General features: G+C 34.7%; 1 protein-coding gene across 4 annotated transcripts in view; it reads left to right on the top strand.

The window, feature by feature from the left end:
• Nucleotides 1–7,602, top strand: part of LOC117290542 (disheveled-associated activator of morphogenesis 1-A-like) — an 83,090-nt gene extending 75,488 nt beyond the window's left edge. For all 4 annotated transcript variants that reach the window (XM_033772002.1, XM_033771980.1, XM_033771989.1 and 1 more), the window contains 5 exons: nucleotides 10–71; nucleotides 394–454; nucleotides 953–1,087; nucleotides 2,352–2,522; nucleotides 3,131–7,602. In XM_033772002.1, coding sequence (XP_033627893.1) covers nucleotides 10–71; nucleotides 394–454; nucleotides 953–1,087; nucleotides 2,352–2,522; nucleotides 3,131–3,412 — 711 coding nt within the window. In that variant the 3' untranslated portion in view covers nucleotides 3,413–7,602. The remainder of the gene's footprint in view (nucleotides 1–9; nucleotides 72–393; nucleotides 455–952; nucleotides 1,088–2,351; nucleotides 2,523–3,130) is intronic.
• Nucleotides 7,603–14,363: the final 6,761 nt, after the last annotated feature.

Raw genomic sequence — 14,363 nt, 5'->3', positions numbered from 1 at the left:
TTGTTGCAGTTCCCCGATGCCTTTAAACTTGAGGAAGAGACTGCATCTATCCGAGAAGCATCCAAAGTCAAGTATGTTTGCTTTCATTGTTTGTCTTGTTGGATTTGTTTGTTGACTGTCATCTGAAACTCAACCATTTAACCAATTTTGTCCACTGTTACAAATGAAATAAATTTACCTATAATTCAATTTGAAAATGCTCTGCAGAAATGTTAGGAAGTTTTTGAATTAAATAATCAAAACAGCTGTTGTGAACTTGCTTACCAACCGAAGTGACCAATTGTTTTTAATGGCCCAAGTTTTTACCATAGCAGAGTCTTTCTCAAAACATGGGACCATGAACAAAGTTTTGAAATTTTTGCCAGTAGAGTTAACTATTATTGTTATTTTCAGCATGGCTGAATTAGCTAAGGACATCGCTCTGATTGGTGCAGGTCTAAAGGAAGTTGAAAAGGTATGCATTATGAAGCGTCTTATCTACTCGAAGCAGATTTCAAATTGCTTAGAGTCGGAAGAGTCCAAAGGGCTGGGTTCAACGGGCCTGAAACTTTATTCTTTCAAATTATGAAAGTTTTGCCATTGCAAAGGGAATATCTCTATGAGGGAACTTTTACTGGAACATTTCAAGGGCACCAAGGCGATGGCAAAGTCCGAAGAAGGAGGCCGATTTTCTCCGGGAGCGCGTTTTGCCGATTTCCAGCCGTCTGTCACGGCGTGAATTATAGGGCATTAGTGGCTTGCTTCTGTTACCTCTGTGAAGTACCAGGCATGTTTAATTGGATATTCTTCTATTTTCGATCACTGATATTACAGCTGAGTTGTCTCCAGATCTCCCTGTCCCTCATGCATGTAGATATTTCTCAAGCTGTCACAACCCAGTGTTTTTAGTAAATCAATGTATGGTTGAGCATAGAGACACTGCAATTCAACACAAATTTTGTTCTCTGTATAGGAACTTGACTTCCAGAAGAATAGGCCAAACACAGACAGAGGCGACAAATTTGTGTCTGTCATGAGTGATTTCAAGACAGTAGCCACGATCAGCTTCTCCAAGCTCAGCGATGTACACAGTCAAGCAAAGGAAAAGGTCGGTTGACACAATTCATTATTCAACTTCAAATAAAATTAATGCTGCAAAAAAGTGAAATATCAACTCTTCACTTTGTTTGTGCAGGGAAAGTATCCCCAGCTCCAAATGTGTGGTGATCAGTTTACAACTTTTAACTCTGCTCTTACATTGCTGTAAATAACTGTTGCTGTAATATTCCTCGTTTGCTTTTGTTCTTGTATCTGGGTTAGACGATATTTGCAGAGAATACACTCTTCTTGCCTAATCACAGTGCTAGTCTTGCATGTATTCAAACATTTTTGGGACAACGTTGTTCCCAGTTACATTGCCTTAATGTGTGAAAGAAAAAAGCTTTCGCACTGTTACGGATCCCAATGTTTAAATACGCTCAGGACGTGCAGAGTATTCATTTTTCATTGCCTTGCCACATAAACATATTTTATCAAAGACGGGCCTGACTGTGGTTTACAACAATGACCATCTTGATTGCTCCTTGTTTGTATTTTTCTAGTCTGAAGATGTCTCTAATATGTTTTGCTGTATCCACTTGGCTCGTGTGTTTGTTGTTATTTTTGTAATTGTAATTTTTAATATTTGTATGCAATTTTTTAGCTTTAAAGGGAAGGTACACACTTAATAATTACTCAAAACAAATATTAACGTAAAAACCGACTTGGTAACGAGCATTGGAGAGCAGTTGATAGTATAAAATATTGAGGAAAACGACTCCCTCTGAAGTAAAGTAGTTTTTGAGAAAGGTATTTTCTCACTAAAATAATAAAAGACTTCTAGCTAGAAGTCTTTTATACCTATCTGAAAGCACACAAATTCGTCTATCAAGGGTGTTTTTTGTTTCATCATTATCTTGCAACTTCGATAACCAGTTGAGCCCAAATTTTCACAGGCTTGTTATTTTATGCTTATGTTGGGATACACCAAGTGAGAAGACTGGTCTTTGACAATTACCAAACGTGTATTTTCCCTTTAAACTTTGTACAATGAGGAGATTTTGGCCTTTGGGCCGCCTGTTTCAATTTAAATGTGTTGATAACAACAAATTATAACAGAAATATATTTAGTTTGCCTTGTTTTCCTTAAGTTACCACTAGTAATAAGAGTATAAAAAATATTGTTCTTCTATCACAACAACACTCAATTTTGACTATTGACAATTAAAATCATTGGAGGAAAAAGAAAACGTGTTTTATAATTTGTTTGCTTACACTATATAAAACCAAAAAAAACCTCTTGGTATAACTGATAAACTGTTTGGCTATTTCAGACGACCAAGATCATTAAGCAATTTGGGGAGGACCCAACCAAGATGATGCCAGAGGAGTTTTACAGTACATTTGACGTCTTCATTCAATCCTTCATTGAAGCTAAGATCGATAATGAGAACATGAGGAAGAGGCAAGAAGAGGAAGAGAAGAGGGCTCGTATTGAGGCTGAGGTAAGCCAGGGAGTCTTAACCCTCCTACTGTTTGCCTGACTGTCCAATAACCACTCTGGTTTTGAATTATACATGTATGACAACCTCGTATTGACCCCTTGCAAATGACATCACACTCTCAAAAAGCACCCTTACTGAGACCAAAGGAAGCAAATCATTGGCTGTTCTTTGTGCATCGGTGACATCGGTGTCATCGGTTTCACTGTTGCGTTTCATTTTGCAAGGGTCTGAATAATGACATGTGAAAATTGCATCTGTGCAGTACATACATGTACTGTACAAATGTAGATTTGTACACAGCTGTACTCGTGCAGTTGAATGGTTTTGAATGTTTGACAATTTGCCAGGATATGTTAACAAGAATAGGAGTGTTGATTAATCATAAATTATTGTCTTTGGCTTGAGATACCACCATCTATGGGAACCCAAAACCCAAATGGCGGTACTCTGACAAGATTAGTATACCTATTAAAACCATTGATAAGCATTTGCTGTTGAAACTGCAGTACCATAGCCTACAAAGTCAAGGAGAAGAAATATTGAGCTGTTCACATTTTCTATTATCTCTGAGTTTGTAATTACAAAAGTAAATCTTGATTATTTTGCAGAGAGCTGATCGGGATCGCAAGAGGAAAGCCAGTAAGAAGGATGGCCAAAATGGCCTGACCAGGCAAGGAGAAGGAGAGTTTGATGACCTCATCTCGGCGCTGAGGACAGGAGACATGTTCGGCGAGGACATGGCCAAGATGAAGAGAAATCGTAAACGACAGACCCAGTCCACCCAGAACTCTTCCAATGGAAACAGTCGGCCAAAGATGAGCGAAGTGAGCAGGGAACGCGTTGGCAAGCCCAAACCAGTAGCGCCTTCGTCAAAAATGACAGCTATATAAAAAAGACTCCATGCTATCGGACAGATTGCTAACTCAGAACCACAATGCTTCATGATTGGAGGAAACTAAAAAGGCAAATATGTCTGCCGTTCAGAACAAGAGTGATTGCCTTAATGCAATGTTCATTGTCCTATTCCAGTTGAGGCCAACGTCTGCAGTATCAGCTGTAATAAAGTACCAGTCTAACTTCAGTTCTTTTAACTCTGCACTTCTTAGCAACAAATATCTGCAAAAACAGCAAGTGTATTTCCAACAAGCAACAGAATCAAACTTCAGTGGAAGGGTTTCAGATATGTGTGTCAGCTGCAGTCAATGTGATGTTTGCCAGGTGTTTGCAGTGATGCTGTCCCTATTAAACAAATATTCACATCATCGTTGTAGGACTCCCCATTTTTTCAACAAAATCAAATGTCCTTGACCTTGAAAAGTATCCAATGGGTTTATCTATTGCTTGACCTGAATCATACAGCTTATCCATCAGAAGAGGCTGCCTTCCCCCATGTAAAAATTTGTCAGATTTGGGTAATGCTCTCCCTGATTGACCTCGGTATAAACCTCTTCACTGACCTCACATTTCTATAGCAGTGTGGGAAATCTTCAATAATGGACTAGTATGCACAAGTACGGTATGCCATCCATCAAAGCATTTCCTATGTGCAGTTTTAGTTACGTGCGTGCGCATTATGCGCGTGTATGTAAGTACTCTAACATGGCAAATGATAACACAGTGACACATCTGAGAAGAATGTTCAATTGAGTAGTACCACGGATGTACATGTATACTCCCAGACAGATTGCCACGATTATAAACGACCCTCTAAAAAGTTCTCAACATTAAATCGGCTGAAATCAAGTCTTGCAGTACAACTCTCTTTTTAAACACTTGGATGTTCACTCATAATGAGTTGATGTAAACACATAATTGCCCTTGAAGGCAAAGCTAATTTTATGGTTAAACTGAGGCATTCCAGTTTTTGACTTTTCATTGTAAAATCTTAGCGTATTAAAATGAAAATAAAATCGTTTTGAAGATGTTTTTTTAGATGTTAAATTTACCAAATCTAGAAAAGCCCCAAAGTATGAAGTATATATGTATTCAAGTAGAAGCGAATTGGGGTAACATTGACTAGTTTCAGACCCTGGACCTCATTCATATCAACTTGTAAAATTATTTCCACTGCCGTTCAAGGTATATTCCCTGACCAAACCAGCTTCCATAATGGAAACTATGACTGTTATTTTGCACCCTACTGCTAGTTTTATAACTCCCAATGTAATTATAGTAAAGTAATTTCATGCGCCAGTATTTTATTTCAATTTGTACAAATTTGATTTCACAGCCTTTTCCTGAACTCCTTTTTTTTTAACCAACTCAATTCATGTTAGATACAAAAGTGGCAAACTGCTGAAGAATTTAATTTGTACAAAATGTAAATACCACTTCAGTTTGTTAATAAGCCCTGTTTTAAAATCCTTTTTCAATCTTAAAAAACCTAAGAAGACATTCAGTTAAATGAGTTTCATTGCCACTGTATTTAAAGCATATTTTTGGTTCTGCAGTTTTTCGTTGGTAGGTTTGCTTTGGTTGGTTAGCGTAAGTTCATAAAACAGGGTTCCACTAAACAATTTAAAGACGTGTATCGTCTTAGCTTCTGGATGTGAAATATGCTTTGTTCACCAAGTAGCACACGATTGTGACTCAAGGAACCAATTATGTTCACTGTTGATTACTTCAAAGACTGATTCTGTTTTAATAACAAATGTACTTGTCTGGGTCATTACATCTTAGTATTTCAGCTTTTGGATGGAAAATGTTCACTTTTATTTTTCTTTGCTTTGATCATTTACTGAAGGTTTCTGTGAAATCTTATCTACAAAGGTTACTTTAGTTGACTCTTGTCTTTATACGGACTGATGGATATGAACGATTGACCTCAATGTCATGTATATTTGACCTCAAAGTCATGTACAGTTGACCTAGAAGTTACATAATGTAACCTTGAGGTCACAATTTGACTTTTTTGTTACTACGACCTTTCGAAGTGTGAAGCCCAGTTCATGAGAAGCAGAACAAGTTGTAAATTGTTTTAATATAAAATATAAAAAAATAAGAAAGCCATAAAAATGCAAGCTTCTCTTTTATGCAAAATATCTTTTGTGTAAAACGATTTCATGCTATAATTGTACATAAGTTATTTTTGGTGGAGACTTTTTTTGTTAAGAATTAACAGAAACTCTGCAAGAGTGGATTTCATAACTAATTTTGAAATCTGAGAAAAAAAGTCCAAGAGTTTGCACGTTTAAGGAAGACATGCCTGCAATGCTGTATAGAATATTGAAAAGAGAACTTATTGAATATGTGGTATTGATTATGACAAATTGATCATCCCGATCATGCATTGATCATGCATTGATCGGTGTGATCAGCTTATGATGATGTATTAACAGTGTTTATCTAACAGCGTACAGTAAAGATTATAGCTGCAATGTGGTCAATAGTGTATGTACATGATGTTGTAGCAAGTGAAGTATTTGTGCATGTGTTGTCTTTTCTTTTTTCCCTTTTGTGTTTCTAATTTATTATACTTTGTTTTAAAGGTAAAAGTATGGGTAAATTCATACAACAGAGTTGTAAGCATTTTTGTTAAAGTCACCTCGTTTGTCTATTGACAGTGTAAACAAATTGTCAACATTTTCATAGCATGACGCAAAGATTCTTGCAAATCAGTCTTGGTTCCAGTTATGGGGGTCCAGTTGCTTTTTACGTCCCTATAGATTTGATGTTTACACTTGTGCTGACTAAATGGAAACTTCTCCAGATATTTATCGTAAACATGACTGATTGTTATTTTATTTTTGTCTTCATATCATTCCAAAACGTAAAATGTAAAACAACCTAAAAAAAAAAGTAACACATTTTTTAAACAAGCAAAGATTGAATTTACAATATACTTATGATGCTTTTGTAATTTCTTTGTAACAATCGAGATTATTCCAGTCTTGCCTTCAAAACAAAGTATAGTAAATAATTGGAACTATGAATGTCTTCTTTCTTTCTTTTCCCCCTAATGAGGGTTGAGATTGTTTTGACTATTAAGAATTGCTTTGACTATTAAGAGATGTATAAATTTAATTTGTATGCCAACATTAATATTAATTTCATCAACAGTTTTGTGACAGTCATCTGTCACTTTTAAGGGTTGTTTGGTGTAAAACAAGAATGCTCAGAAATCACACACAGGTACAAATATATTTATGGTATTTTTGTTATGTTGTATAGTATAAGAATCAGAATATTTGCTCTGAGATAAAAAAAAAATCCCCTGAAAAAACGAAGGGAAGATACATTTTTCTTTTTCAGCTGATTCATCCATTGAATTCCTTGGTGTTTTTTTTTTCATCTTATCAGTGCCATTGAAAATGTTAAAACACAGAAGGCCTGCATAGTCTTGTTGTGACTCTGCACTTTCCTTGTTTTGATTGACAAACTGCAGTTGCATGCCTGAAGGAAAAATGAAGAAAAAGCAACTTCTAAAGGAAGTCAATTGTTGTATTTAAGGAAAACAAAGAACCTTTTAAAGGATTAACAAAATGTTTCAGTTTCTGCGTTGGGTACATACTGCCATCAAATTTGCATCAAAAATAATTGAAGCAACCCCAGATGTCTGTATTCTTAAGTTTGGGTGTATTTAAATGTACAAAATTGTTTTATGCTTTCTATGTAAAGAACAAACATATTGTTACAAAACAAAGTTTCTGATTTATTTGATATATTTTTGTCTTTTTCATTTTTTGTTGACAATTTTGTTGAATATAATTGCTATATTATAGTAAGATACTATTAAATATTGAGTGTGTATACTTTCTTCTCTCTGTTCATTTTGCAAAGGAAATAGTTTCCTGATTCTTGTTAAAAACAGAACTAGTTAAAAAAATAACTTCTCAATTCTCAACTACATATTTCGCTGATTCAGGTTTATTTTTCCTTCGTCTAAATATAAAGTTTAATTCTGGCGCTCCATAGACAGCTCCTCTGTTCATTTTCCCATCTTTTTGTTGATGTATGCGTGTCTTTTGTACAAACATTAATTAAGTTATTTGACAACTGCTTATGTATGTCATGTTTGTATCAAAAATGTTTAACTAATAAAGTATTAACCAGTCAATGGTATTCCTACAGAATTTTGAAATGAGTTTACTAGTTATTTTTTCTGTCTGTGTTGGAACCTTAGTGTTCGATTAATGATACAATGTAAGTTGTGGATTTGAAATACACATATAGTGTTTTATTTTAACATTTCCAATCACTACAATAATGAGATTCATCAATACAATGTTTATAGTTTTCCTTAATTGGAAATTTGTCTTTACGAACCTGTTGTATCAGACTTTATTGCTGAGCCTATACACATCATCGCCTACACACAATGAAACTTTACATGGTTTTTATTCCACTATAATGAAAACTATGAACAAATCACAATCTTGTAATAATAATATAAATATTAATGAACAGTTTTTACATAGTGCAAAATTACAATTAAGTCTCAAAGCGCTTTTGAAAAGTGAAAGAGTGAAACCAGGAATATTGAATACAAAAATTACAGAAATACAGAAAGAACTAACTACGTATGTTGATTTAGTCTAAAGGTTCATCTTGCTAGGGCCATGGTTTCATAGCTACAAAGGTTTTGCATTGCATCAAAAGGTAAACAACCCACACACTCAATTTGACCTTAAAACAAGGTCTAGTCAAAATGTTGCCTTTCAAAATCTACATCCTTGTGAAACTAGTCAAAATTTGGCCTTTCAAAATCTAACTTAAAATCTACAAGGCTTGTAGCCTCGTGAAACTAGTCAAAATTTTGCCTTTCAAAATCTAGCCTAAAATCTACAAGGCTATAATAGCCTTGTGAAACTAGTCAAAATATTGCCTAAAATCTAGCCTTATGAAACTAGTCAAAATCTATAGCCTTATGAAACTAGTCAAAATCTGGCCTAAAATCTAGCCTTATGAAACAAGTCAAAGGCTACAAGGCTTGTGAACTTGTCACATTTCGTTCAAAAGAAATCATATGGCCTTGTAAACTTTTCGCTTGTAAAAAATCATAAGGCCTTGTGAACCGTTTCGCTCGAAAAAAAAAACCCACAAGGCCTTGTGAACTTTTCGCTCGAAAAAAATCACACGGCTATATTTGATAAAAATGCTGGACTTTACCCCTGATATTTTTCCAAGTTTCGCCCCAATTCTTTCAAGTAAAAAACAAAATTGCTTGAAATATTATTATTGGCTTCTGTTCAATAAAAAAGGCTTCAGAAAAGCCTACTGCATCATGAAGAACACAACATCTCCCCTTCACAAAAAATAGGCAAAAGTTGATAAAAGTGCTGGCCTCACCCCTATGATTCTTTCAAATTTCGGCCAATAAAAGGATGTCGTTCGTACTACGGTCACGCGCATGCACATCAAGCAAGGCATGCTGGGGAAAAATGGCGCGGCGAGATCGATCACCCCTTGGAACGATGTTGGTGCACCCCTTTACTCCCCGCGGCCATTTTGTTTCTGAGCGCGGGCATCGTGTGTTCAAAGGCGACTGCTCCACGTGTGTGTGGTTGAAAAGCAGATTTTCTGCAACATTTTACATCGAAAACCGACATCAAAATTTAACAACTTCCACGATGATAACTCACGGATGTTTATAGAATCTTCTTAATCAGGTAAGTGATTCATGTGTTGATGCAAAAGAGGAAATTTGAGGGGGTTTCTCATACAAGATTGGGTCCCAAGATTGTCTTGGCAATACAGTCAAACTATTGTCAGCTAATGATATAACCTCAACACAAATCGAAGAAACATAGATTGTGTTAAAATTGATTAAACCACTTAATTCTCGCTCAATACAAGTGAGGAAAAATATTGTTATGGACGGATATTGTTGAAACATTGACCAACATCGATTTTGATGATGAATTCTAACACTTTGCACTACACGTTTTTTGTGACTCACATTCCTTTAATGCAAGTGTTTAAAGTAAATTCACAGGGCGCACATATTTTTCTATGAATTGTTTTGTTGTGTGTTGGGAGTTAGATTTTACGACATGAAGTATTGTACATGTCATGTATATGTGGAGACAATTTAAAGGCCCCCTGAACATGCTGTCCTGATAAAGTAAAATTTCCCAATGCCTTATACTTTCTATATCCCCCCATTATGTATGAACACTAATTTACATCCATACTTTAAATATAATTTTGTTCTTTTTCAGAGTTCGTGGAATCTGAATGTTTCATCAGAAGTGTATGCTGCCTCTCCCTGCATCTCGGCAGTCTTTCCAGTCACAACAGCAGTCACTGAGGTATAAGCCTCAACCGTTCTGTAAGGCAACCAAAATGTTTATTTCTATTACTAGCTGTAGGGCCATAATAATTTATACCAACACATTTGCCCAAATTTCTCTCATACTTTTTTTCTTCTCCTTATAAGACCCACATTTTTATGACTTCTTCTTTTTTGTTGGGCCTTCGAAGAATCCGTTAAATTTCTATTAAAAACTTTCATTTAGGTGAGCCCTTCTTCTCGATGAAATGTTCATACTTTCCCTCAAGAACCAAACATCATGCCTAAGCATCGTTAATTCGATACTTAACTACCCTTGAGGTCATTACCTAATATTGTGAATGAGCATATTTGGAGTTTTGCAACTGATTCTAGTTCATCAAAAGGAACGATTACACTGTATTTCTGTACTTGCAAACATGGAATACTGTTCATGAATAATATGTAACTCTACCCCCCCCCCCAAGGATGTTGAAAAAAAATTAGCTTTATAATTTTGAACACATCCTATTAAATAGGTGTACTTGGTAGTTACTCATGCTGATGTTAAACAATGTTGTTGGAAAAACACCCTTTAAAGTAAAATGAAGTTTTAGGGCAATTGGTAAATTTTGTTTCACCCCAAAAAAATTTTATCTGAAAAAGGCTTCAGGCATGAAGCCTTTCTCATGCATCTGAAAGCACACAATTTTGTGCGTGGAATGTAGATTTCATTTCATATTTTGTTTTCAACTTTGATGACCGTTTGAACCAAAACTTTCACTGGTTTGTTATTTATGCATTTATTGAGGCACACCAAGTGACTGGTGTTTGTTAACCAAAATTATCCCCAATCTTTATTATTTTTTAAAAGTTACTTTTAATTAGTTCATCAACACCTTGAAGGGGAATAGGAGATCATCAAAGCCGTTCATAGACCCAATAATTGTCAAAATATTAGGATTCATCAGAAAATAATAAGCAAACCAGACTAGATTGTTTATTTGAATTGTCAAGACTTTATTTGAACAAACTCATGTTTTCCAAAGAAAGAAAACAATAACATCAGTTAGTGCATCCACACTGTTCGACATTATCCCCCACCCACCCCTACCTCAAGAACTTGATAATGACTAAGTTATATGTTATGTTTCCTGAATGTTTTAATTAAAATAATTTTTGTTTTTGGGGTGCTTTGGCACTCCTATTGCTTCCTTACTATTCATTTTGATAGTTGCTTAAATTGATGGTTAGAAATGTGCCAGTTGATGTGAAATTACTTAAACCTCATTGAAATTATTTCATTTTTTTATTTATGCACTTGTCAAGTGCCACAATTCAAAAATTGTATTTATAAAATCAAATACAGCTGTCAATTCATACTTGTATTTATGAAAAGTATTGAAAATGTGTATAGTTTCAAAATTCAACTTAAACCCCCAAACCAGTTAAGAATTTATCAGAGAAGAAACATCATCTGGCAAATGACAACCATAGCTAAGAAATATAAATGATCAACCAAGGAAGAAATGTAACCTGTTTTTTCCAAAAGGAGTCCACATGGCTAACAAAAAAACTAGTCTCATGAAAACATAAATTAACTATTTGGTTTCCACAAACTTGTAAAATAATTGTTTGTGCTTTTTCAGAATCAAAGCGTTTTTTGTTTGTTTATTTTCAAACAAATCTAATTAAATTTGACTCCTTTATGGTTTACAGGTTGCATTTCTTACTTCTTATAAAGAAGGTACAACATTGGTATTCATATACTGCATATAGAGTGCACAAATTTGGACACAAAAAACATTATCTAAAACTTGCAGCGTTTCAAAACAAATTTCTTTATTAATTGTTTATCTCAAAACAGTTTTTACATCAAGTGGACATTAGATGAATGTTTACTTGCATGCTTACCAAAATTTACAATAGCGTAACTACCAATGTTGTATCTTCTGTAAAGGCCGCATCTTATAGCTTGTTCTGTGACTTTATAATCTCAATCTTGGAAAAATGACTAAGTACAAACATTGACTATGAGTTTCTGCTCAAAAAATTACTAAGTACAAACAATGGCTAGTTTTTTGGTCAAAAAATGACTAAGTCCAAAAAAAGACTAAGTACAAACATTGACTATGAGTTTCTGCTCAAAAAATTACTAAGTACAAACAATGGCTAGTGTTTTTGGTCAAAAAATGACTAAGTCCACAAAAGGACACAGAAAGTCAATAATTACTAAGTGTTTTTGTCAAAAAATGACTAAGTCCAACAAAGACTAAGTACAAACATTGACTATGAGTTTCTGCTCAAAAAATGACTAAGTACAAACAATGGCTAGTGTTTTGGTCAAAAAATGACTAAGTCCACAATGGAACTCCATTTTATTGTTATTTAAAGTCACAACAAGCTATAAGACGATACCTTTAATAAGGGGCTGCATTCCATTTTGATGTACCTAGCAATATAATCTTATGGTAATTTGAATTTGACGCCTTGTATAAGTGTCATATGCAAATTTCTAGTTGATTACATGTTGGTGTACATTAACTATGGGATACAGTCTCTTCTGCACCCCTATAGGGGGTGCACTTGGTTGATCATGATTTTAATAATAGGGGGGGTAGGGCCAAACTTTTTACGCAGTTAATTTCGAACCGTACAACGGCACGAGAAATATTTTTGGCTGACTTAGTCTATATAAAAAAGGCAATTTTTAAGGGATTTTTTTGATTTTTTTAAGCACCACTGAACTGTAGAAGCAGCAGAGTTGCGCAAACATGTGTGCCAGTTGGTGTGGCCAACTACTATCTAGAAAGTGACGCGACTTAATGATCTAAGTATTAATGGAAGGAAAGCATTTTATTAAGTTAAATCAAGTTAATGTTTCATTGATAGTCTGTTTTACCAAAGTCCTGCCTTACATGATTGACAAACTAAAAATATTGGATTTTTTTAAAGTCCGAAGCCAAAAACAAACTAAAGATTTTTTTCAAAGTCCAAAACACAAGTCGAAAGGATTCTGTTGCCCGTTAAAATGTTTGATGAATCTGTATCAAGTGTACCATCGGACGTCTCCCCCTGTTCGGGAAAACACGTCGCTAAGTTCTTGGAGTCAAGTTTCAAGTTTGAATTTTGGTTGAAGTGTAAAAGGACGTTTCCACTCCGTCACCGATTGAGTCCTGTACCATCAGAATAACGAAGACTTCAACCCAGATGATGATGCGCTGATCAGAGAAACAAGATTCCAACATGGCGGCTGAACTTGAACAATTTTGTTAATTTTTGTGATGAGCACAAAAAAAACAGAACTAAAATACGCATGTTCTTTTCAATATTAACAGCATACTCAGGAATGTATTGGTTTCACTTGCATTAGAAGTACTACACTTCTTAATAAATTTTGTTTCAAATCAATCATAAATTTTGGATTTGTTAAAACATCGCAACATTTTAACAGTGTGAGTGATTACATGTTCAAATAAAGTCAAATTTCAAAGTCAAAAGTGAGGTTGTACAAAAACATCAGATTTGCATCTTCATTGCATTGAGTATCATAACAGGAGATATTGTAGATGACATTGGGTTTATGGAGGATAACTAGACTGAGAAAAAAAAAAACTTTAAAAAACCCCGTACCTATCTCTAAACAAATTCTAAACTCCTAAGTACTACAAAGTTTCAAATCCTACGGAACTACAAATTGCTGATGAAGTCCCCATTAAGTATTGAAAATCTAGGATCAACAACTACTCCTACTGATGTACATCTGCAAACCAGCCACTGCATGGTAATGATTTCGTACCAATTATAAATTACAATTTTTTGCATAAAAATGAGTCTGACGTCGATGTCGGAAAATTAAGGTTTTATCAGTGACGATAAAATCACTGATAATTTGGTGTATTTTCCATCTAGAAAGACACCTGTGATTCTGCAAACAGTGTATGACTAAAGTAACAAAGCGACCTCTTATTAAGAATACCTATTCCTGCCGTTTCCTTTTTGGCATAATATTCATAACAAAATCAATCTAACAAGCGAATTGAGAAATAACTAATAGTTGTGAAGTTATTTATTTAATAATTCTACACTAATAATGGACTACTGTGTATGCTCCCTTTTCCTTAAACTTCCTAGCCATGTGACAAATTGCTATGTTTGTTCTGAGGTTATTTAACTGAATAAGTCTACACTAATACTGCTAATAAACACCTATTTTGATCCATTGTACATTTTGCTGTTGTACATGTTGAGACATTCTCATGTTTACCATAAGAGAATTAAAGTAGTTGATGGACATCGCACAAAATTTGTTTTGTTTCAAAGAGGTCTTAACAAACACAAAATAAAATTGTTATACTGACAAAAACTAATAGCTTGCATTTGTTCCCAACAATTCTACGGGTTCAATATCATAAACTTGCCTACTCTTTTTCGAACCTGTCAAAATAATTAATGACCAAGTGTCTTTGTCACTTTAACAGCCTGAATAACTAAGACTTCTACCGAGATGATGATGTGCTGATTAGAGAAACAAGAGTCCAACATTGCGGCTGAACTTTACAAATTTTTTGAGTTTTTGTAAAAAAACGCCTGAGTGTCATGTTCAGCTGGAAAAGGGTTAACTAGTTGTA

The sequence above is a fragment of the Asterias rubens genome, chromosome 1, assembly GCF_902459465.1.
Source record: "Asterias rubens chromosome 1, eAstRub1.3, whole genome shotgun sequence".
NCBI lineage: Eukaryota > Metazoa > Echinodermata > Asteroidea > Forcipulatida > Asteriidae > Asterias > Asterias rubens.
This window is presented reverse-complemented; position numbering and strand designations above follow the sequence as displayed.